This window comes from Euprymna scolopes, chromosome 29 (genome assembly GCF_053919585.1).
Source record: "Euprymna scolopes isolate OS-2025 chromosome 29, ASM5391958v1, whole genome shotgun sequence".
Classification (NCBI taxonomy): Eukaryota; Metazoa; Mollusca; class Cephalopoda; order Sepiida; family Sepiolidae; genus Euprymna; species Euprymna scolopes.
This window is the reverse complement of record NC_136510.1, coordinates 73,492,019-73,515,854: the sequence shown is the minus strand read 5'-3', so window position 1 is coordinate 73,515,854 and position 23,836 is coordinate 73,492,019. Positions and strand designations below refer to the sequence as shown.

The following is a 23,836-nucleotide window of genomic DNA, read 5'->3' as shown; positions in this document are numbered from 1 at the left end:
TTGATGAACTTTTTGTGTTTTAAATCTCAATTCTGAAGATAAGAATTTGTTATTTATGATGAACTAGCAGGACAAAAGTGCAACATATTTCTATTAAAACTTCTATCTCATTATCTCTTTCTACCCATCTCTTTCTCTTCTCCCTCTCCCCACTCCCTTCTTTCTATTTCACCTAGTCCAGTTTTCTCTATAGACATACACACATACATACAACTTTTCTTTTATATAAATTTGTTGAAGAATAAGTCAGCATAAGGGAAGTTACTTCTTGATAAAACATTTCTCTTTAATACATAAAATGGCATTTCTCTTTAATACATAAAATGGCATTTCTCTTTAATACATAAAATGGCTGAGAAAAAATAGCCCCCCCCCCCCTTGACGGATTTTCACGAGATCGGTATTGTTTTGAAGCTTGACCCTTTGGAAGACAAATATCGAAAAATTGGCTAAAAACATTAATTCCTTCACCTTTAACTGGGCACTTTTTTACAAGGAGGGGGTTGCTTTTTTCGCTGATATTTTTGAGTCATCCCTTTTCAATTGACTAGCCTTAATTTAAACCTTCGCCACTTCCGGTTTGGTGATGGACGCATTGACAAAGACATCATGTTTTTTCCTCCTTTGCAGTATCGGTTCGAGCCTGCCTGCCTACTACCACTTTTTTTTGCTCAATACACATCCCCAAACACCTGGGCAATGCCTGCCACCCAGGCTAGTAAGTTGAATGGATATCTTAGATCACCATACCAAAGGATCTTTGTTGAGATTGATGATGCTGTTGACATCCTTGTTAACAGCACTTAAATGAAATATTTATCTTGTGTTAAAGAAAGAACAGACAACAGTATTGTTATAGAATAACAAATTCCTTTATTTTGGTTGAACTGGAAAGAGATTAAAGATGGGCGTAAACTTCACCAAATGTATGCTGCCATGCTTTGTAGAATCATTGTGGATTGATGTGCTGGGTAGAGTCAGCCAAAAGACATCTTACCCGTATATGGTTCCTGCATCTCAACTGTTTGTGTAACAAGAAAATTCTTTTGTGGGTGTGTTTCGAAGAACCGTGCCAAGTCATTCTATTGGTTGATGGGCGGATATCTCGACACTTAACTTTTTCTCTGTTTACTTAAATATAAAATTGTATATCAAAACATGCGACTTCCACAGAATTCTTCACGTGTGAAATTAAGTTTGTCAATGTTGTGCAAGTGTGTCCACAACAGTTTTTGTTTGCGTTAAATCATTAGAACCCTAAAAGTATGATGAGGCTCAGTTTTTCAGAAAAGAAAATCTAAGAAAAAAAGAAATTGACATAATTTTAATTAGACACCAAGCCTCTATTATAATAAGATGCCAAAATAATTTTTGTGTGTGTTTTTTTCTTTCTCTCTCTCTCTCTCTCTTGTATTTTAATTGAATTTTATTGTTTTGTTAACTAGCAACGTCTCAGAAGAAGAACCGTGCTGGTTTCAATGGAAGTATTGAAGAAATTGAATTCCGTAAGTATGTTTTTTTTTTTTTTTTTTAATACAACTCATATTTTTTTTTTGTCATACGTCACCACTCTTTCCTATTTCCTCTCTTTTGCTTTTTCCTCTTTCCCCGTTTCCTCTTTCTATCGATGGGATCATTTTCTTTGTTTCTTTATCTGTTTAGGTTAATGAAAATAATGGTCAAATCATTCCGTATCACAAATTTTATGTGCCTGAAGTGAAGGAGGCTGTTGATATCTGCAACGACTACATTCTCTGGCTCCAGAAAAAAAGTTCTTCCACGCTCGAGAGAACAGAGGTTGGTAATATTCTACTTTCTGGCAAATACTTTATATAGAAGAGATTTAATATTAAAAACAAAAATTTATCTCCACCTTCTACACCACTCTTAGTAGAGCAGCTAATCCATAAGAAGGAAAACTCTAAAATAACACAAGTCCTTCTCTGCCTATTCTAACATTGCTTCCAGTCATCTTGGATTTCTCTCTACTACTGTACTTAAACAATGTCAGGTTGTTGCATTCTCAACCTTGTCATATATACGACAATGTAATTACCATCATTACAGAAACGTTATTATTTATACTTTGGCTATTAGTCATCCTACGTGTTCTTTGTGATCCTCCAGTGTGAGAGAATGCTATTCTTTAATTAAAGCATCTTTTTCATATGTTTAAAAAGTGTAAGAAATAAAATTGAAAGAAGATGTCAAGACATTTATTCAATGTGATCTTTGTTCCAAATCACTAATCAGTGGCGTTGGGGTAGAGGAGACAGATTAAAATCACTAATTAGTTATATTTTATCAGTCCATGTTATTCCACATCTGAAGCCAATACATACTTCTAATCAGACTGTCTTTTTTATCACCCACTCTTTTTGAGCCGTACGGTGTCAACAAGCTACTCAAAAAGAATGTAAGGAAAAAGACCTGACAAAGAATGGATATCAGTCTAAAAAAACCTTGTTTGAGCAAATCAGATGTGCATAGCTGTAAGAACCCTGATTTCTGACAGTTTGAACAACAACTAGATCTTCTGCTGTCTTCAGAGTAGTGTTGTTTCAATAAGAAATAAAGCTCTCAAAATTGTGGATATACCAAGCATTTGTTTGTACAAAAATGCTGTTTGTGAAACCAAGATCTTCAAACGCTTGAGGTTTTCAATATGGCTCATCTGTCTACCTGATCAGTTTCCAAACTGCACTATCCGTGCAAGATGCAACACCACCAACATCACAGAGACTCTACTGAAAAGGAGACTTTGCTAGTTTTGTCACATTTTTCAATGTTCTTAGGAACAAGTTGGTAGCCCCAATTGCATTTGTTAGCTGGACAAAGCGCAGGGGCGGCCAACAGCAGCGATGGATTGAAATGGTGAAGATAGACATGGAGCTACTGACTAGATCTCACAGTTTTGGTGTTCATTGCTGGAACCAGAAATCATTCACGTATGCTAAGGTTTCAACTGCTGATCAACAGATGAACCACCTTAATGCAGAATGCAATGAAGTGATTTAGAGCTGGCTCTACCCACTCTAGGTTAATAGTGCTACACTTATATTTATGTAATATCATATCTGTTTCTAGTGCATTCTCACAACTTAAGCAATTTTCAACTCTGGATCATCAAGTTGATCTCTGCTAACCTTTTAGTAGTTTCCATTTCTTGTTATTTTCAGTTAACTAAAGTATATACTAGTGATGGGATGATTCCAATATTTTTACCAATTCTGATACAATTACCAATTCCGATTCTTTAGAAATCTCTAAATATCTAATAATAAAGTTATTTTTTGCAATTACTGTAAAAACACCTGTTAAATGTGTATATATTTTCTCAAACATAAAAATACAATTGGTGGGGTAGGGTTGATTTATAGCTTTTAGCTTTACTGGTAGTTTGAAATCAATAAATATTTATTATTTTATTATTACTATAAGCAGTGGAGGATTTTATTTTAAAGAATATCAAATAATAAAATTAAAAGAATTGTTTTTAACATTGGAAAATAGGCACAAAATATTCCGATAGGCCAAAAGTTCTGATTCCTGATTTAGATTAATCGGACCAACACTAGCATATATACTAGGATCTAACCATTCAATATAGAAGTGGATTTGAAATCCACTGAACAATCTGTAGTTAGTATTCAACTGTCTGATCAGTTGAGTTAGAACTAATAGAGATCAGAAGCCAGAAAGTTGGTATATAAGCAGACTGGGATGTTTCATTATACTTAGATGGTGAAGTTCACTCTCTGGTTTCTGATTGGTTGCTTGTCTATTAGTGGATGCTCTCATCATCATCATGACGGGCTCTTTGCCCGGACCAATGTGACTCTTCCTCTCCAGAGTGGATGCTCTAGTATATAATTATTATTACATTAAAGTTTTTCTGTGAACAGAACAGCAGTTGAAACCTTTATACTGATAAGTATTATTTTAATTTTACATTCGAGGATTGAGCAAACCATTATCTTGCCATTAACTCTTTATTATAAAATGTGCTTAATCAAAAGGTAATCAGTATTTATCGACATTGAAACTAGTCCATACTCTATTATTCCAGCTTCCTTTAGAAAAATGTTGTTTTTTTTATTTCATTTTAATTTAAGAAAATCTTGTATTAATGTTTTCTTTTCTCTGCAGAATGAACGCCCTTTTTTTTGCGATTATGCTTTTCTGTTTGATGCTGCAACCAAATCAGTCCTCCTACAAACTGACGCTCGCCTACAAATGCAAGTGAGTCATGCAAATCTTATTTTGAAGTAGCAAACGGATGCAATTATTTAATTATGCTTACAAATATCATCTTTAAAAAAATCACTGTCCTTTGTTGATGGCTTTCTCATAAAATTTATACACAAAGCTCCTGCACACGCATATGAAAATTTCTTAATGAACAATTATTTAATGGTTTTATACCTGCATATAACATCTTTGGAAGAATTACCAGCTTTTGTTAATAACTTTCTTATAAAATATGTGCATAAATGTATGAAGGTACCTCACTGTTGAGGGACAAAATTTGTCCAATTATTAGTACTTGGGACAATATCAAAGATTTGATTTTTATTCTCCTCCACACTTTATTATTTGTGAATAGCTGAATGCTCAATTCTTTGGAAGATGGATAGGTTGTTGTGGTTCCTACGAATGGCGGGCTAAAAGTCCTCACTTAACGCCCTGTGACTTTTTTCTGTTTACTCAACCAAACCAAGAAATTTAGAAGAACTTGAAGGGTGACTACATGAAGTTATGACTACCATTCCGCAAGAGTTTCTTGTGAAATCAATTGATGCAATTCCTTGACTTGAAAAGCTAGTGGCAAATGATGGTGCTTATATTAAATTTAAAATAAAAGTCCATGCATTATACTTTTTCATATTTATTAATTGTATAAATTATATTTTAAACATAAATTGTGTGTATTTTAATGTAGGGAGTTACTTTTCAATTACCCTGTGTGTGTGTGTGTGTGTGTATATATATATATATATATATCTATATAAATCTATCTTCCAAATTCCAAGATGTTGTTCATCTTGCTATTTCTTTCTTTCAGCATGTTAAAATATTCAATTCTTGACAGCACCTGTTTCGGAGCGCAGAAATATTCAAATAATCATGTCAATTTTTGAATTTTACCCTCTGACTCCTCAGAAGAATAAGAACTCATTAACTTAAATAGGAAAAAAAAAATATATGGGCATCATTACATAAATCTGAAAAGATCGGAAGAGTAGTTGCAATTATGTTTTATTATATTTACGCCATCTTTTCATGGTTACAGACAGACCCATAATTTATATATTTCTAAAAATAATGTATCTGTCTGTAACCGTAACTCTGTTATCTCACACTTCTAAGATTTCAACTTTTATTTTAGATGATTTTATTTTTAAATTTTATCAAGAAATTATATGTACAGAATGTGGAATAGGTTTATGTATCAATTATATTATTACAATAGTGCGTCTCAATTCTAATGAATCAAGTTCTGCAATTGCAGCAACAGCCTAATTCACATAAACTTTATTTTCAACAAGATAGGGCCCCTCCACATTATTCAAGAGCAATTCATAAGTATATTGATGAAACATTTCCTGAGAAATTAACTAACCGGCATGTTCACATGACTTGACTCTGGTGGATCTTTTTGATAAGGGAAGTATCCAAGGACGAAGTTAAGTTATAAAATAAGAATTGCTGGTGATTTGAAAAATTACATGAGATGTGCATTTCAAGAAATACTCAGACTTGTGCAAAAAATATTTGTCAAAGTGTTAGAGGCAGACTTTAAAGCTGTGTAAATTATGATGGAAAACAGTTTGAGTAGCAGTATTGAAAAAAATTAAGCGTTTTAGTATTATTATTCACTATAAAATTTAATTATCAATGTATATATACGTAATCTCAAAATAAATGTTATCATTTACTGCCTACCTACTTTTGGACTACCCTGTCTGTATGTAAATACAGGATGTCCCAAAAGAAGCTGAATTGATCAAATAAAAAATGGAACAACAGAAGCAGCAAACCAACAAAAAAAGATTTCAAAACATCTAGAGTAACCCTACCAAAGTCATAATGAGTTATTACACTACCGAAGAGCTGATATTTATCGTAGAGTGGTACTTAAGGTTGAATTCAAATTTCAAATCTGTCAGCTTCTTTTGGGACATTCTGTATATATATATATATGCTACAAGTTGACGAGTGAAAAATGAAATGCACTAGATATAATTCCAATTTTATGCTATTAAATGCTATAGCTTCTCCCAACCGATATAAAACTAGTTGCGCTAAGTGTATTTTTTTTTTTCCACCAATCAAATTAAAATAAGATTAGACATTTTTATACATGCTTTCATTCAGTCTGTTCATTTATTGATGAAAATTCAATTTTCAAATTGAAATGTGGCAAATAGACTAACAGACAGAGCCTCTTATTGATGCATTGGGATAAATTATTAATTGGATACGAGTATTCCATTATTAATCAGTGACTAAATTTTGCTTTCAACTTTTCTGTTTTTCTTTCTCGTTTTATTTTCAGTGTGCAATTGATGAAGTTAATCTGCACAACTTTACCAGCTTTCTTCGTTCGATCGACCCCATCAACCCATGTTTAGTGCTATTTGTCCACAGAAACAGAATTATGCAAGACACGCTTGACCAACTTAATAAATGTGATCATAATGATTTAAAAAAACCTTTGAAAGTAAGTATAAAAAAAATTTTTTTTTAATGCCCTTTTGAATATTAATATGAACATGCTTTTAAAATTATAATAAAGAATTACTTCATGGTTCTTCAGACTTTTCTTTCAATTGCAGCACACTTAAGAATTGTAAGACAATGGAGATGGATAAGAACTCTGATGTGAAAAAAGTATATTTGGATGATGGAGCTATTGAAGTTGCCAGTTTTGTTACTGAGAGGAATTAGTGCTTGCATGATTGCAAGAGTTAAGAGTGGATGGATTAAGTTCAGGAAACTTTATCATTACTAACCTGCAAATATGATCATTAAAGATATACTTTGTGAACTTTTTTTTTCTTTTAAACTTGAAGTGTGATTATTTATGAAGAGATTCTCCAGGAGACATACTGAATAAATAAACCCCACAATCTATCGGTGTAATATGGTTCCCCCACCTCCCTTTTTTAAAGGCCATGTTGCATAAAATTGAAAATTAAACACTGTTGGAGAATTCTGGAAGCATTTTCCCCTCAAAGGCTAGTTTATAATTGAAGACTTGAAAAACACAAAAGGAATTTTTGTCACTCAATTTGATGCTATAAAGTTTTCTCTCACATTTTCAAGTAATGTGGGGGAGGGTCTCTTTTTAATCAAAAAAATTGCTTGCACATTTTCGCATCCCTTTGCTGTTTTGTTTTTGTATCTATTCAATTGTTTTTAAGCATACCAGAAATCAAATCAGTTATTTTACAAATCTCACAATATTGTATTAAAATTCCAAAACTTGACCTAACGCATTTCAGTACAATTAGTATTAGCATTACCTAATCCATGCTCTTAAAGGCAATATCATTACATTAGTGTGTGTGTGTGTGTGTATATGTATATATATATAGTTGAGCACTCTCTTCAGGTTTTTACTAATTACCATTTTTGATATATATATATATATATATATATATATACACTAGCAGTTCAGCCCGGCTTTGCTCGAACCCTATGTATTGTTCATAACTTTATGTGCATGTGTATATATATATATATATATATATATATTAAAAGTGTGACTCCTACCCAGGTAACCTACATCTAAAAATAAAAGTATTTAGACCCAAAATTGGTGGAGTTTGGTAGTCTGCAAAGGTCAACTCTTTCAACTTTGACCTTTTGACAGTAAAATTTTTTCCCAAAAACTAATTAAAAAGCTTGCTGCATGTCTGAATACTTTTTATGTAAAATTTCAAATGTTTAGACCCAAAATTGGCTGAATAATTTGCTGGAGACTGCAAAGGTCAAATGTTTTGAACTTTGACCCCTTGGCAGCCAAATTTTCGGCCAAAAACTGATTAAAAAGTTTGCCCTTCGTCTGAATACACTTTATGTAAAATTTAAAATATTTAGACCAAAAATTGGCTGAGTAATTTGGTAGAGACTGCAGAGGTCAAATTTTTTTGAACTTTGACCCCATAACATTTATTGTTTTGGGCTCAAATCAAATTAAAAGGTTTGATCCATGTCCAAGTAACCTACATCTAAAATTTCAAGTATTTAGACCCAAAATTATCGGAGGAGTTTGGTAGAGTTTTTAAAGGTCAAATCATTGAACTTTGACTCCTTGATAGCCAAATTTCTGTCCGAAAACCGATTAAAATGATTTTCCCATATCTCAATACCCTTTATGTGAAATCTAGTCTGTAGACTGAAAGTTGACAGAGTAGTTTGGTAGCGAAATGTGCACACATACACAGACAATTTCACTAATATATATATATATATATTAATATATATATTAGTGATGGGACAATTCCAATATGTTTACTGATTCTGTTATAAATTCCCGATTCCAATACAATTACATGATTCTGATTCCAATTTTTTAAATTTCTAGATATAGAGTTGTTTTTTTGAGGGGGGAAGTTACTGCAAAAACCATGAAATATGTGCATATAATTTCTTAAGCATAAAAATACACTTATGTGAGTAACATATAGATTTTAATTTCATTGGTAATTTAAAATCAATAAATATTTATCATTTCATCACTAGTACGAGTCATGGAAAATTAAGTTTTAACCAAAAATAAATAAAAACAATCGTTTTTGGCATTGGAAAATACATAATTTTTTTCTGATATCTCTAAAGTTCCAATATTTTTGATTTCCAATTCCAATTAATCATTCCAACACTAATACATATACTAAAGTAAATAATCATATGTTATATTAAACATAATTACCAGGATCTTTTGTTCATACAGCTCATCACCAACAGATCACTTTTGTATGAACAAAAAATCCTTATTATTTTTATTCTCAGTTGTTTGTACGCAAAACAGCAGTCAAGTTACATTGAACTATTTTGAAATTTGACAAGAAAAAAAATAAAGATTTCATCATTTAAATTTAAAATAACCTTGTTTACTTGTGTGTTCTGTTGTTAAATGTTAACATTCACCATTGAACCGTTTCGGTAAATTTTCTATATATTTTGAGTGATCGACTTGAGTTGAAGATTCAAAAGTTGGTACAATCTGGTACTTTGTACAGTTCTGAGTACTTTCGCTATTGACAAAACAAACAAACAAAAAAAAAAACTATTGGGCATGGAGACAAAGATGCTATACTTTTGATCAGATATAACCATGTCTGAAATGTCAATATTTTCGACTGTTACAATGTTACTCTGATTTCAAATAAAATGAAAAAAAATTGCCTATGCTACTATGGATATGTACTTGGAGCATATAGCAACATCATTGCAAAAGCAGGATTTTAAATAGTAGCATTTGAGACTACCAAAAGAATAGTGATTGGGTATCTGCAAAAAGATCTCAAAATGGCCAAATTTCATCCTGACGAGTTCTAGTCAAAGTCGTGTATTGTGGAAAAATAAAATGAGTTTGGGCCCTGTTGCTGCATGAAATACAAACAAAAATGATGAATCTTAGTATATCTTGTATTAATGCATAGTTTTTTTTTTTTTTTCAACAATGACAAGTTTGTTAATAATTCTAAGAGAAGGTGATTTTTATTATATACATGATTGACATATTTCAACTTGTAACAAGGTTAGCAGTGAATTGCAAACACGTCATTGTGGAAAACTCTGAGTCAACTTCTTAAAATTGAACAAAATAAATAGAATACTTATTTATTTTTTCCAGGTGATATTTATGGGTGAAGAAGCAGTTGATGAGGGTGGTGTCACAAAGGTTGGTTTTATAAAATTTGTATTTTTTTGTGCTGTAAATTATGTTTCTGTTGTATTTTTTTCAACAAATAAAGAAATAGTAGTTTTTAAACCTATTAATATGGGTTTACAAACCCTTATTACCTTTTGAGGGAGAAAGTTCAGTTTTTTTTTTCTATTCCTTCTTTGGTTTTTGTCATCAGTTCTATCACTGAAACTAAGTTTATGAGCCAGAAATGTATATTGTCTGAGAAGAAAGAATATGTAGAATGTTGTGATTTTGACATGAAAAATGTAAACTTTTTTTTGACTGGAGGAATTCTTTTGGAAAACGATTTTGCAAACATGGTTAACCTGGTATTAATAGCAAAAACAAACTTATGATGCATTCATTCAGTTTATAGGTCACACAATGAAAATATGATTTCAAACTTATGCATGACAGATGAACTAATGAATGGACAAAGCTTCTCATAAATGTAACAATGGCAAAGTAGAATAAACAAGAGAAATGAAGATTACTATTTTCAAATGCAATAATGATGATTAAAAATAGAAATTAAGATATTATGCATTTGAAAATAAAATTCTGACTGATAATGTTAAAAAATGGTATTTAATTTAAAACAAAAAAATCACATAACAGAATTCCAAAAGTAGGTTTGGAAAATAAAATTAAAAGTATAATTATATGTTGTTTTCTCTTGTGATAGCTAGAAATATAAAATCATGATATCCACCTCCTCTCCCCCCCCCCCATCAAAACGTTTCTATTGACTTTCGATGCAAAACTGTTTGGCAATATTAATAGTAGCATCAGCAATGATAGCAAGGTTGTAAACAACAGACTTTTTTTTTATTTATTTTTTTTTAATCCAGAACGATTTTTTTTAAATAATTGGAAATATGAATATAAAAAATGTTCTTACATGTTTAGTTAGTTTAATTCGGTTATCAGAATATATAATTATTAAAGCAGTCTCAACCAGTCTGGCATAATGAACTTTGTTCAACTTGCAATTTCTGCATATTTCTAGTTAAGTTTTTAAAAATATTTATATGGTTGAAAAGACAAGAAAATAAGTTTTTAAATGTATAACTTGTGTGCATTTTTATTTGTTGCATTAGTTTTTAATGGTGAATTAAATAGTGTTTTGCTTTAAACAACCGAAAATGTGAAATTTTTTTGTTCCTGTATATGAGCAGTACACCATCTCTTTTTTTTTTTTTTTTTTTTTTTTTTTTTTTTTTGTATCTTTTTAATAACCTGCTCCAGCATAGTACAAACACCTAACCTCCCCATGTTAAGAAAGGCTTTTGAGGTTGGGGTGTTTATTCTGAAAGCCATTCTTAACATATGGACGTTGGGATGTTTATTCTGAAAGCCATTCTTAACATATGGAGGTTGGGGTGTTTATACTACGCTGAAGCAGGTCGTAAAGTACCCTTTTTTTGTTTTTCATTTTCATCTTTTTTACCATTTTTTTCAGCAAATTATTATTGAATGGACACTAATCTACCAGATTATAAAAAAATGCAAAAAAAAAAAAAAATCACTTTAAATATTTATAGGGATGCTCAGTTTCTAGTAAAATTAAGAAATAAAAAAACGTCTTAAACTGGAAAATTGAAAATGTCACTCCATAAAAAAAACATGAAATGTAATTGAAAATAAAAATCAAATTCAAAATTTGTGAAGGATTTTTCAGCTTTAGCAATTTTTTTTTTTTCATATTTAAATGGGTGGCCAAAAAATACTTGATACTTTTCCAAAACATCACATTTTTTGTTAGTGATGTCACTTATTTTAAATAAACTTTATTTTTATCTGTATGTCGTAATTCTTGTAAAGTTTCACACCTCTCATTTATGTAAATTTACATATTTAAAAGTAATTTGATGTTCAAAATCTAAACCATAACATTTTCAAAAGCCAATAATTATGAACCAATAACTGTAAATATGAGTGTCAAACGCTCTCTTAAAAAAAAAACTCCCTTAATCCTACTTCTAATCTTGATATGAGTGGCAGGCCTCCTCCTAAAACTTTCTTTAGCCCTAACAATGATGCTAAGTCTGAGTGGCAAGCTCCCCACCAAAAAAAATTCCTCTGTATAAGCATCTAAAAAAAAATAGTTCCTCTCTTAAATATGCACATGATTTATCTCTCATAAAAATATGTTGGTTAACTGCCCTAAAATGCTAGAATGGCCTCGACATGGTGAATTATTTTACATTCAATTTATGAAACTAACCCTCATTCTAAAATTGTTTTTGTTTTGTTTTCTGTTGGACGGTGTTAATCTACAATAATACCAAAGAAATATTGCAATATATTCATTTTTAAACAGTCTTAGATTTCAATTTCAGTTTTTTGTACATATAATGCATTATAATTCAGCTTTGAGTTCTTGAACTTTTCTTTTAATGGATACATGGCATTTTTAAGGAATTGCAGCATATTTATGTGCATTTATTGTAGATTATTTAAAAACTATTAATTTCCTGAGATTTTCAGTGACATATTCTGATTCTTTGCACAAAAATACACTTATATGGCAAATTTCATTGCTTAATCTTGTTTTAGCAAAGATACAGCATACCCATATGGTCTTAAAGAGAAAATATCCAAATTTGCAAGGCACAAAGTCATAATTTCCTTATTTTTAATCAGATTTAAATTTTTTTAAAAAGATTCCTTTTTAGCTCTTCAAGCTCTTTCTGTATATGCCATTAATGAGATATTTTAAGCTATTTAAATTTTTTCATGTGTATTGCTAATCCAAGTAACAGAAGATCTTATGTCTCAGTGGCAATTTGCCTTGTTTGGGGTAAACAAATATTTAAAAAAAAAAATAGTGTGCCGCATGTGCCACAGTTTAACCATTAATCGAATGGGCAACACTCCCAACATCTATGACAAGCATAATCCAAGTCAATTACAAGTCTCTCAAATGGTTATCTTAAAACTCTGTAAATTTATTGGCAATGATTGTTGAAAACAATGTGTAAACATTTTAAAAAAAAATCTAATTTTTATTTCAGGAATTCTTTATGCTCATAATGCGTGAAATTTTGAATCCCGACTATGGTATGTTCAAATATTATGAAGAATCCCACCTTCAGTGGTTCAACAGTGAAGTAAGTTTGGATTTGAATCAAACTTTGTTAAATCTGTTTTAATCTTATATGTACACATGGACTAGAAGAATATCCATCCCAAGAGTGGTAAAATTAATTCCCTGAACAGATTAGTTTGACGTTTTACCTCGCTTGTATATCAGGTTACAAAGCTAAAAATATTTATCACTACTAAATTAACTTAATGTTATAAAACATTACATAAGTATTTTTTAAAACTAACTTTTCTGGTTAATCTACAAAAAAAAAAAATAGACATAAAGGCTATTAAGCATGAATTCAAAGTGAATTATTTTTGTTTAGAAACAATTTTGAATATTTTTTTTGTTTAGAAACAATTTTGAATAATTATTTTTGTTTAGAAACAATTTTGAATAATTATTTTTGTTTAGAAACAATTTTGAATAATTATTTTTGTTTAGAAACAATTTTGAATAATTATTTTTGTTTAGAAACAATTTTGAATAATTATTTTTGTTTAGAAACAATTTTGAATAATTATTTTTGTTTAGAAACAATTTTGAATAATTATTTTTGTTTAGAAACAATTTTGAATAATTATTTTTGTTTAGAAACAATTTTGAATAATTATTTTTTAGAAACAATTTTGAATAATTATTTTTGTTTAGAAACAATTTTGAATAATTATTTTTGTTTAGAAACAATTTTGAATAATTATTTTTGTTTAGAAACAATTTTGAATAATTATTTTTGTTTAGAAACAATTTTGAATAATTATTTTTTAGAAACAATTTTGAATAATTATTTTTGTTTAGAAACAATTTTGAATAATTATTTTTGTTTAGAAACAATTTTGAATAATTATTTTGCGAATAAAAATGATCTGTATGCATTCATCATAGTTATTTACTCTCTCATACAAGTAGCATTTTTCTTTTTTCTTTTTTTCTTTTTTCTTTTTTTTTTTTTTTTTAAGAAATATTTTCCTTCTTACTTGCAATGAAGTAGTAGAAATTATATAAAGATAAAAATTGAGATACCCAAACACTGTACCTACACAGCTTAAAGAGCTGGTACAAACTATTTAAATTTAAATATTTTTGTTTTCATGAAGAAAAATGAAAACACATTTATTTGCTTGCATATTGTTTCCCATTAATTAACACTTTTGTTTGTGGTATTAATTTTCAGACCTTCGAAGATACAGACAAATTTCACATGATTGGTGCCATTTGTGGCTTGGCCATCTACAACTTTACCATTATTGTATTACCATTCCCATTGGCGCTATTCAAGAAATTACTCAACAGGTCAGTAGTTCGAGTGTTTTTATCATTATTTCTTGTGTTTTAAGAATCTTTTCTATTCAATGGATTAATATTTAATGCTTCACATGAATGAAGTGAAGAACACTTAGCGAAAATGACTTTTTATGTTACTCTATTTTGTAGTGTATGAGTGTTTCGCATACAAGAAATAAGATAGAAAAAAAAATGAAGTTTAGAAAAATTAAAAAAAAAAAACCTTATGTCTAAATTTGTATAGAAAGTAGAAAAAACAATGAAAATAGATTTGCTTTCTGTTTCCCTAAATATATAAAGTGAATTTTTCTGGCAGTTTTTACTTAACTTTGTTTATGTATATATATATCAGGGATGTTTTTCATTTTTTAGTGGTATTTCACTTTTTAAATCTGAAAAGGGCAGATTTCTGTTTAAATTGCTGGAGGCGTTCTCCACTTTTTAATTGGAATCCGGTTCTTTTATTTTTTATTTTTAATAAGAAAAAGCTGATTTTCCCTATGACAGTTGTCTCTGAAAATGTTAATTTTGCGGTGAAGGCAAAATTAACATTAAAAAATTACTTTAGGGCTTGAATTACATTTTTTGAGTAGTTATAAGCTTGGAAAGATAGGGGGTCGAATTAATTCACGCCTCCCATTTTGAAATGTCTATTAAAAAAAAAAAAATTTACTCACCAAAGTGTTATATATCACAAATTGAAGATAAAAGATCAATAAATAATATATTCAAATTTAAAACAAAAAAAAAAAATAGTGTTTTTTTTAGAGATTTACCTGTAAAGTCCGAAGTTTAAAACCTTTTTTTTTTTTTTTTTTTTAATGAAACCTTGGTCCTTGCTCCTTTAATTGAAAAGAAAATTAGGGCTTGAATTACATTTTTCATTTGGAAAGACGGGGGTGGGGGGAATTATTCAATATTTTTCACGAAATTTCTGACACACCTAGTGTAGTGGAGTTAAATGAATCTTTTGTTTAACCAAAGAATGACTCCTTGTCTCCTTCCATTGCCGCATATCTTTCTCTTCTGTTGTTTCGGCATTGTTCTTTCCACACATACAAGCACAAAGGGAAAATTCATTTTTATTTCAGCTTTTTTTTTTGCCCTTGGTTACCTATATTCCTGCCATTTCATAATCCTTGTCTGTATTTATTAAACCCATCTTCCCAATGCTTGACTGACTGAATGTTTTTAAAATGCAGCCATGATTAATTTCTACTTGAGATTTTTTAAATATATAAACTGAACAAAAAAATGGAATCTGTCCCTCAAAAATAAAAAGCCAATTCATAACTCTGCATCTGAGATTTACTTTTGTTTTTAATATTACCTACTCTACAACATATACTACACCATGTCCTCTTCAGGTTCGTTTAATCATCATGCTAAAACATTTGACTTTGCAAACACAACTGCCACCCAAGGACATTCCTACCGTCTCAAATAAAGTATAAAACCAACCTTTTAACAAATAAATATCCTAGTATGTTAATAATTTTATAGCCATTTATTTGACAACAAAGACTGAAGTAACACTTACGGCAAACAGTTATGAAGTTTAACAAGTTTTTTGTTTTTAAATTTTTAAAGATGTAAATCATAAAAATGGCATAAAACAATATTTACAAAAACAGCAACATAATACATTAAGATACGTTGTGTTTGTACATGTTATCACCTTTAACACACATTAAAAGAAAAATGAGTCTGATTAATCTGATATTGCTAAGATAAGTTTCGACTTTTACCCATTTTAAAATGAATTGTTCCAAAATCAAATATCGTCCCATCAACTTGAGCAGTATAATTTTAAATACTTTTTTAAAAGTGAAATGTTTTATTGATTTGAACAATATTTAGCTGACAATTGTTTTTATGGCAAGAAGGCAGAGAATATTTATTGTTTACAAAAGAATTAAATTGCTACTAAATAATAAAGTTCTTGTTTTATTTAAACAATATTTAAAATGGAGGAAAGAGTAATTTTTTAAAATTGTATTGACCCTGTCAGACGTTATTTTAACTATTAACAAGAAAATTAAAGGAATTCATCTAGTGTGGAATTTTCACTGATCTATTATAATAAAGTCATATTCCTGCCTGTTTGTTTACAATTTGATTAATATGTACAGTCGGTACACTGTTTCATGAATTAATTTTCATACTGAAACAGACATTTATACACAGTTAATATTGACAGTATCTCTTCAGACAATAACTTCAAGCTTTGATTTTTTTTCTTTCTTCTTCAATGGCTTCTTCAAATGCTTTGTGACTTTTTGATTCAACTGATTATTCAGTATTCTTCTCTCTTGTATGTCAGCATGATTTTCTCGCGATTCTGTGTCAAGATTTCACATCTGTACTGTGGCTGTTTTGTGGATGATGATGCCTGGAATCTGTCAGCTTTCACAGAAAACTTCTCCATTTGTTAATTTTAATGAATTAACACATGGTTGACTGGCGTTCTCGTATTTCATCTTTGTGCAGTAGGATTGGGAAGAGAGAAACAACTTGACATTATTTTTTTTATTAATGTTGCCCCATCGACTTCTTTCACAGCTTTTGTCTGACGTTATTCCTTGTGTAATTCACACTTTTCTTAATCTTTGTTAACACATTTCTCAAACTAAATGGTAAAACTTCAGCCTTCTTATAAGAATGTGTGTGTCACTGTCAACATGATCATGCCATATATATTGGAAATGATAATGGAATTATATTTAATAATATATATTGGAAATGATAATGAAATTATATTTAATATATATTGGAAATGATAATGAAATTATATTTAATAATATATATTGGAAATGATAATGAAATTATATTTAATAATATATATTGGAAATGATAATGAAATTATATTTAATAATATATATTGGAAATGATAATGAAATTATATTTAATAATATATATGTATATATTAAAATGATGGCTATTCTAAATTTGTCATTTTATGGTAAATTTGCCAAACAGTGTGTACTAAATACAAAAATGCTCATAATAGTAAAGCTGTTATAATATTTTTTGCGTATGGTTTACATTGAAAATGTCATGGATTTCAATTGAGTCTCCTCAAAGTCAGAATATTATAGATATATTTTTTAATTTAACCTCTTAAAGAATATAAAAAAACATTAAGACTCTCTGTTATAAAGACCTGCATGGCCGCACACACATTTATATACATTCCACGTTATCGTAAACATTTAAATGAATGGGGGCTTCCTATTGTGAGTGACTGAATCATAGCAATTACATTTGTTTATTTTCTTGTTTATTTCTGAAAAGCATTTGCTTTCAATGTATATTGTTTTTATTGTAGGCCTGTTGTTCTGGAAGATCTCAAAGAACTAATGCCATCTGTCGGGCGGTAAGACCATGTTTTCTCTAAAGGTTTCATTAAAAACAACTATTATTTTTGTGTTTTATCTTTAAAAAAAACATTGTTTAATGTATGTGTTTTCACAGTAAGAGGCTTTTTTTGTTGTTGTTGCTAGTCTGTAACTCTTAATTTTTTTTCGCAATAAATCTTCACATATTAAAAATGTCATGGTCACGCATTATGAGAATTGATATGATTGCGACAATTGTCCTAATATATGCCAAAAAATGTCGGCTAACATTGGTTGAAAAGTTTTGGAACTATTTTTTTACACCTCTCATGAGGTATATTTCCGCTGAAGCATGAAGAGGTACTGTGATAGAAACCAAATTTGTATGATCACAACCTGGGTGGGGAGTTTGGTAGTAAAATGTTTGTTCACATTACATTAAAATATTTGCAAGTTGGTATGATCGGGGGGGGGGGATTCCAAAGGTAAGCAGTTTGACAAAAGAAGTTTGTTGAAAATTTTTCTAGTTAGAAATTCTTTCTTTTTTTTTTGTTTTTTGCATTTTGTCCAAGAAGAAACTAGTGATTGGTGCACCAGTCCAGATGTAGTAACAATAATCTATGCACAGGCAAATGCTGACTTTATAGAAAGGTATATACTTTATAGAATAGTAGGTGTAAGACGTTTTCTAATCAGGTAAAGGGAGATTTTTTTCAGCAACAACATGGTTGTATGAATCAAAAAAAACAAAAAAACATTTTGAAAACATTTTGTTTTTAAAAGTCCACATTTTTATCTTCATAATGAAAACACTTGATGAAATGGTTGGTTGTAAAATTATAAGAAAATTTTAATGACTACATTTTTATTCTTTTTATACAAGATGTTGTTGATAAACTAAGTTTACATTTATTTTCCTTTTTATCAATGTTTATAATAATTTAATTTGTAATGTTACAGGAGTATTGAACAAGTTTTAGAATATGAAGGAGATGATTTTGAAGAGGTTTTTGATTTGACGTTTGAGGTGAGTAAATTTTAATGTTGCCATTTTTTTTTTTAACAAATTATTTTAAAATAGGATTTTGACAGTTTAATTACTGAATAATTTAGAATGTTTTTCATTTAATAAAAATCATAAGCACTACCTGGTTTCCAAAGATTTTCTGACTTTATATTAGTAATCCAGATTAGGTTTTTATCCACGAGTTCAAATATCTGAAAAATCTCTGTTTATATATTAGTGCTCAATAGCAAATAGTTATTTATATCCCTATTCATGCTATGCTTGTATAAATAAAACTTTTTTCATAACAAATATTTAAAATTATTATCCACATGTATATGTTTCATCTTTACTGAATCTTTAATGTTCCCTCGGTTGCATGACTTGAAGCCCAGACAAGAGTCCATTTTTAACTCAAATCTGATGCTTTTAGTCAATGAGGCCAGTGCAACAGAAAAGAAGAGAATTGAAGTCTATTTATCTTTATTCAAGCAAACATATAGTGAGCCATCATTTAGTGTTCAATAAACCCAGTGAAAGGAACTAATCACATGCTTCCTTAATATTTTTTTTTTTTAAAGAAATTATTGAATTGTTGTAATTATGTAGTAAAAAAAAAAAAAAAAAAAAAATCGTGCAAACCTTTTACCACTGGCAACGCCCGCTTCAGAGAGTGAAAGAAGAAAGAAGAAGAGAATGGCCACTGCGTCTATTTATAGACTAGAGATCATGGGAAGAGTATGCAAATAACTTTGGACGGTTTTGTCCTATAAAAAGCCTGTATTTGGGAGAGAGGGGTCTTTTTTGTTTGGCAGAAGCAATTGCTGTCAGAAGTGCATTGGACTGCAGGATTGAAGAGTGAAGATTGAGTTGTGGGGTCATTGTATTTAACCACAAGCTATTTCGGCTAAGAACAGATCATGGAATCTGGGATGTTGAGATTGGGAAAAGATGTGATACCACCTTTTAGTGGAGAAGGTGATGTAGTCGGATGGATAAAGAAAGTAAAACTGGTGGCTAAGCTTCAACATGTGCCAGACCTTGCCAGTTTTATTCCACTTTTTTGCAGGGAGATGCATTCACTCTCTATCTTGAGATGAACAATGCAGAACAAGAAGATGCAGAACTGATAGAGATGAGACTCGTGACCGCCTTCACTGAGGGGCCTTTTGAGGCATACGAAAAACTGCAACGATTCAAGTGGACAGGAGAATCGGTGGATGTTTATGCTAATAAAATCAAAAGATTGGCTGGACTGGCGGGATATCTGGGAAGAGGGCTGGAACATACAGCCAAACTGGCATTCATAACTGGATTCCCAGACGATGTATCTGTGGCATTACAGCAGCTACCGAACATAGAGAGAATGGATGTCAGCAAACTGATACCGACTGCACGGCTTTTAGTCAGCAAAAGGGTCGTAGAAACTCGGACATTGGCCGCAAGTGCGCAAACTAATGAGACTAATAAGGGAAAGAAAGAATCAAGCCTTCAGTGCTTTAGATGTCAAGGACCGCACCTAAAAAAAGATTGCACAGAGATCCCTAGGACCAGGGCAACATGCTACAATTGTGGAAAATTTGGCCACATTGCGAGATATTGTCCTCAGATTCAGGGAAACGGGCAAGGGGGAGCTTCTGCGCCGCAAGCTACCCTAGCAATGAAATGAAGGCGCGATACTGGCCTCTTCCTATAATAGAAGTAGAGGTGAATGATTCTGTAATGACTGCACTTGTCGATACTGGGTGCACCACTACTTTAATCAATTCCAAATTTTTGAAGGGATATGGAAGGAGCGGTACAGTGAAAGCAGTTGATGGGAGGAATATAGAATGTAAAGGAGCCAGACAAGTGGAGATAAAAGTCTGTGGAATGCACGTAAAGGTGAGGGCAATCTTGATGAATCACATCGTTGATGGGATCGACATCATAATTGGAATGGACGTGATTAATGAGCTGGGAGGTGTAACTATAAAGAAAGCCAAAGTGAAGTTTGGAGATATACAATGTGCCGTGGCTGCCCATCAGCTGAATGTTTGCAAAATCGAGGATAAAGACTTTGAAGCAAACTTCGATGGAGATAAATGGACAGTAAGATGGACATGGAAGGGAGAGCCTCCAGTATTGCAGAACAAAGTCCAATATTATAAAAACTCTCTGGAAGGCGATAAGAAATTAGAATTCGAGAAAGAGGTGGAAAGATGGATATCGGATGGTATTCTGTTACCATGGAAAGGAGAAAGAAAAGGCATGTTGCCATTGATGGCAGTATTTCAGGCCACAAAAGGGAAAGTTAGGCCAGTGTTCGACTTTCGTGAGTTGAACCGTTTTGTGGCGTGTCATACAGGGAGCGACATAATAGATGTATGTGATGAAAAGATAAGAAAGTGGAGACAGTTGGTAGGAGGGACCGCAATAGTGGACCTTAAGTCTGCCTACCTGCAACTACATGTGGCAAAGGAACTATGGCAGTACCAGCTGGTCTGTTATAAAGGAAAAACCTATTGCCTAACACGATTAGGATTCGGACTTAATGTCGCACCAAAGATTATGGCAGCCATTTTAAAAACAGTATTAAAGAAAGGAAGTAGGACGAAAGAGGCCACTGATTCATACATTGATGATATAATGGTAGACGTAACGAAAATATCGACACAGGAAGTTGTGGAACATTTGAAGGGGTTTGGGTTAGCACCAAAATCTCCGGAATCCCTGGACGGAGGAGCGGCACTGGGCCTTAAGCTTATGAAAAATAAGATGGGTGCACTAATGTTCAGGAGAGGCAACGAGATCCCAGAGATGGGAGGAGAAATTAGTAGGCAGGAGCTATTTTCGATCTGTGGTAAATTATTGGGGCACTATCCAATTGCTGGATGGCTGCGATTAGCATGCAGTTATGTGAAAAGAAGAGCAAATGGAATGGATTGGGAAGAAAAAGTTGATTGCAAAACCATGAAAGTGATGCAGGAGGTTCTAGCTGAGGTGAAAAAAGAAGACCCTGTTAATGGCGCTTGGCACATACCTTAAGTGAGCACAGGAGGCGTGTGGTGTGATGCAAGCAATGTTGCAACTGGCGTGGTTGTCGAGATTGGCGGTGTGGTGGCGGAAGATGCAACTTGGCTGAGGAAAAGTGATGACTTTAATCACATTAACATAGCTGAATTAGATGCTGTTCTAAAGGGTGTCAATTTAGCTATCAAATGGAGACTGACAAATATTGAAATAAGAACTGATTCAGCCACTGTACTCAGTTGGGTGAACTCTACTGTGGAGGAGAGTGGCAGAATACGAACAAAGGGTGCCGGAGAAGTGATAATAAAGCGGAGATTAGGGATGCTTAGAGATTTGATGTCTGAATTGAAACTGCAAATAAAAGCAGTGTTTGTGCCTTCTGAAAGAAACAAGGCAGATGCGCTAACACGGATAAAAAAACGGTGGTTAATTGAGAAAGAGGAGGCGCCGATATGCTGTCTTGGAATTGGAGAAATTAAAGAGTTGCATGACATGCATCACATGGGAGTGGAGAGAACATTATATTTGGTGAGGCAAGTGGATCCGAATGTAAAACGGGAAGAAATTCAGATGATAGTAAAGAACTGTGTTCGGTGTCAATCGATCGATCCTGCCCCAAATATACATAATCCTGGGGAAATTGGAGTTTTAACGAACTGGACGAGACTAGCTATTGACATAGCACACTACCGAGGGGGAGCGTACTTATCAATAATTGATTGTGGGCCAAGTAGACTGGCGATATGGAAGGAACTGCGAGTGGAAGCCGCATCTGCAGTTGCAACTGAATTAGAAAAGGTGATGCTTGAACGAGGTCTAGTAAGGGAGGTGATAATGGACAACGGCACTGTTTTTCGCTCAGAAATCTTTCAGACGATGTTAAAAAAATGGAAGATTAAAAGTTATTACAGGGCAGCCTACAGACCTGGAGGAAATGGCATTGTGGAGCGACATCATCGGACCGTGAAAGCAATAGCTGAGAAAGAAAGAATATCGCCTGAAGAGGCCACATTTTGGTACAACATGTCCCCTAAGGTCGGGCAAAGAGATGACACAGTACCACATAGAGCAATCTTTAATTACGAATGGAGGCATCCTAGAGACATGTCACTGGAAATTAATGATCAAGGACCAGCCAGAATCCAAATAGGAGAAGAAGTTTGGGTGAAACCGCCTAATGCCCGATGCACAACGCAGTGGGGAAGAGGAGTGATAACAGGAGTGCAATCCCCAAACAACTTAAGTGTCAATGGAATGCCACGACATGTTTTAGATTTAAGGCGTGTGGTCCATTTAGGTGATGAGGATGGTGGTACTGAGCCAGGGAGTGATGAAGATGAACCGGTGCCGATGCAGAGACCGCAAAGAGAACGCAATGTGCCGATCTGGACACGGGATTATGAGATGTGAATGATCTTTAATGATCATGGGGCGTGTAGTAAAAAAAAAAAAAAAATCGTGCAAACCTTTTACCACTGGCAACGCCCGCTTCAGAGAGTGAAAGAAGAAGAAGAGAATGGTCACTGCGTCTATTTATAGACTAGAGATCATGGGAAGAGTATGCAAATAACTTTGGACGGTTTTGTCCTATAAAAAGCCTGTATTTGGGAGAGAGAGGTCTTTTTTGTTTGGCAGAAGCAATTGCTGTCAGAAGTGCATTGGACTGCAGGATTGAAGAGTGAAGATTGAGTTGTGGGGTCATTGTATTTAACCACAAATTATTAACTTAATTATCATTCTTGTAAAAATTGAAATATTAATTTTGTTTTCAATTTCTATTTTTTTTCTGTGCAGGTGTCGGTAGAAAGTTATGGAAAGGCAAAAAGTGTGGAAATGGTTCGGGATGGTTCCAAAAAATCTGTCACAAGGGAAAACAAGTAAGAATTTGTTTCATTCGTATAATATTTTAACTATTATAGAAATGGTGTATAATGATTGCAACTACGCGTTGTTGCTTTTGAAAACTCCTCAGCATCTCTAAATGGAGATCATGTGATAAACAAAGAAATGCCAAAAAATTTGGAGCATGCAATTGGACCCTGCGAAAACTTCTTGACAACAATGAAAAGATGCAGACTGAAGTGATGTACAGGGAGGTCAGAGGTTCATAGCTTGAGATGTACAGGCCTAAAACTGAGCAACACTGAAAAGGTCAGAGGTCAAAGAACTTGTTGTTCAAATGC

At 32.1% G+C, this 23,836-nt stretch overlaps 1 protein-coding gene across 4 annotated transcripts in view; it reads left to right on the top strand.

Moving 5' to 3' along the window:
• The window catches only part of LOC145252712 (putative E3 ubiquitin-protein ligase HERC4), a 160,713-nt gene that overhangs the window by 117,695 nt on the left and 19,182 nt on the right, over positions 1-23,836 (top strand). For all 4 annotated transcript variants that reach the window (XM_080112544.1, XM_080112545.1, XM_080112547.1 and 1 more), the window contains exons 16-25: positions 1,446-1,505; positions 1,663-1,797; positions 4,150-4,242; positions 6,560-6,724; positions 9,869-9,916; positions 12,940-13,035; positions 14,188-14,306; positions 17,626-17,673; positions 18,596-18,662; positions 23,448-23,530. In XM_080112544.1, the coding sequence (XP_079968670.1) occupies positions 1,446-1,505; positions 1,663-1,797; positions 4,150-4,242; positions 6,560-6,724; positions 9,869-9,916; positions 12,940-13,035; positions 14,188-14,306; positions 17,626-17,673; positions 18,596-18,662; positions 23,448-23,530 (914 nt within the window). The remainder of the gene's footprint in view (positions 1-1,445; positions 1,506-1,662; positions 1,798-4,149; positions 4,243-6,559; positions 6,725-9,868; positions 9,917-12,939; positions 13,036-14,187; positions 14,307-17,625; positions 17,674-18,595; positions 18,663-23,447; positions 23,531-23,836) is intronic.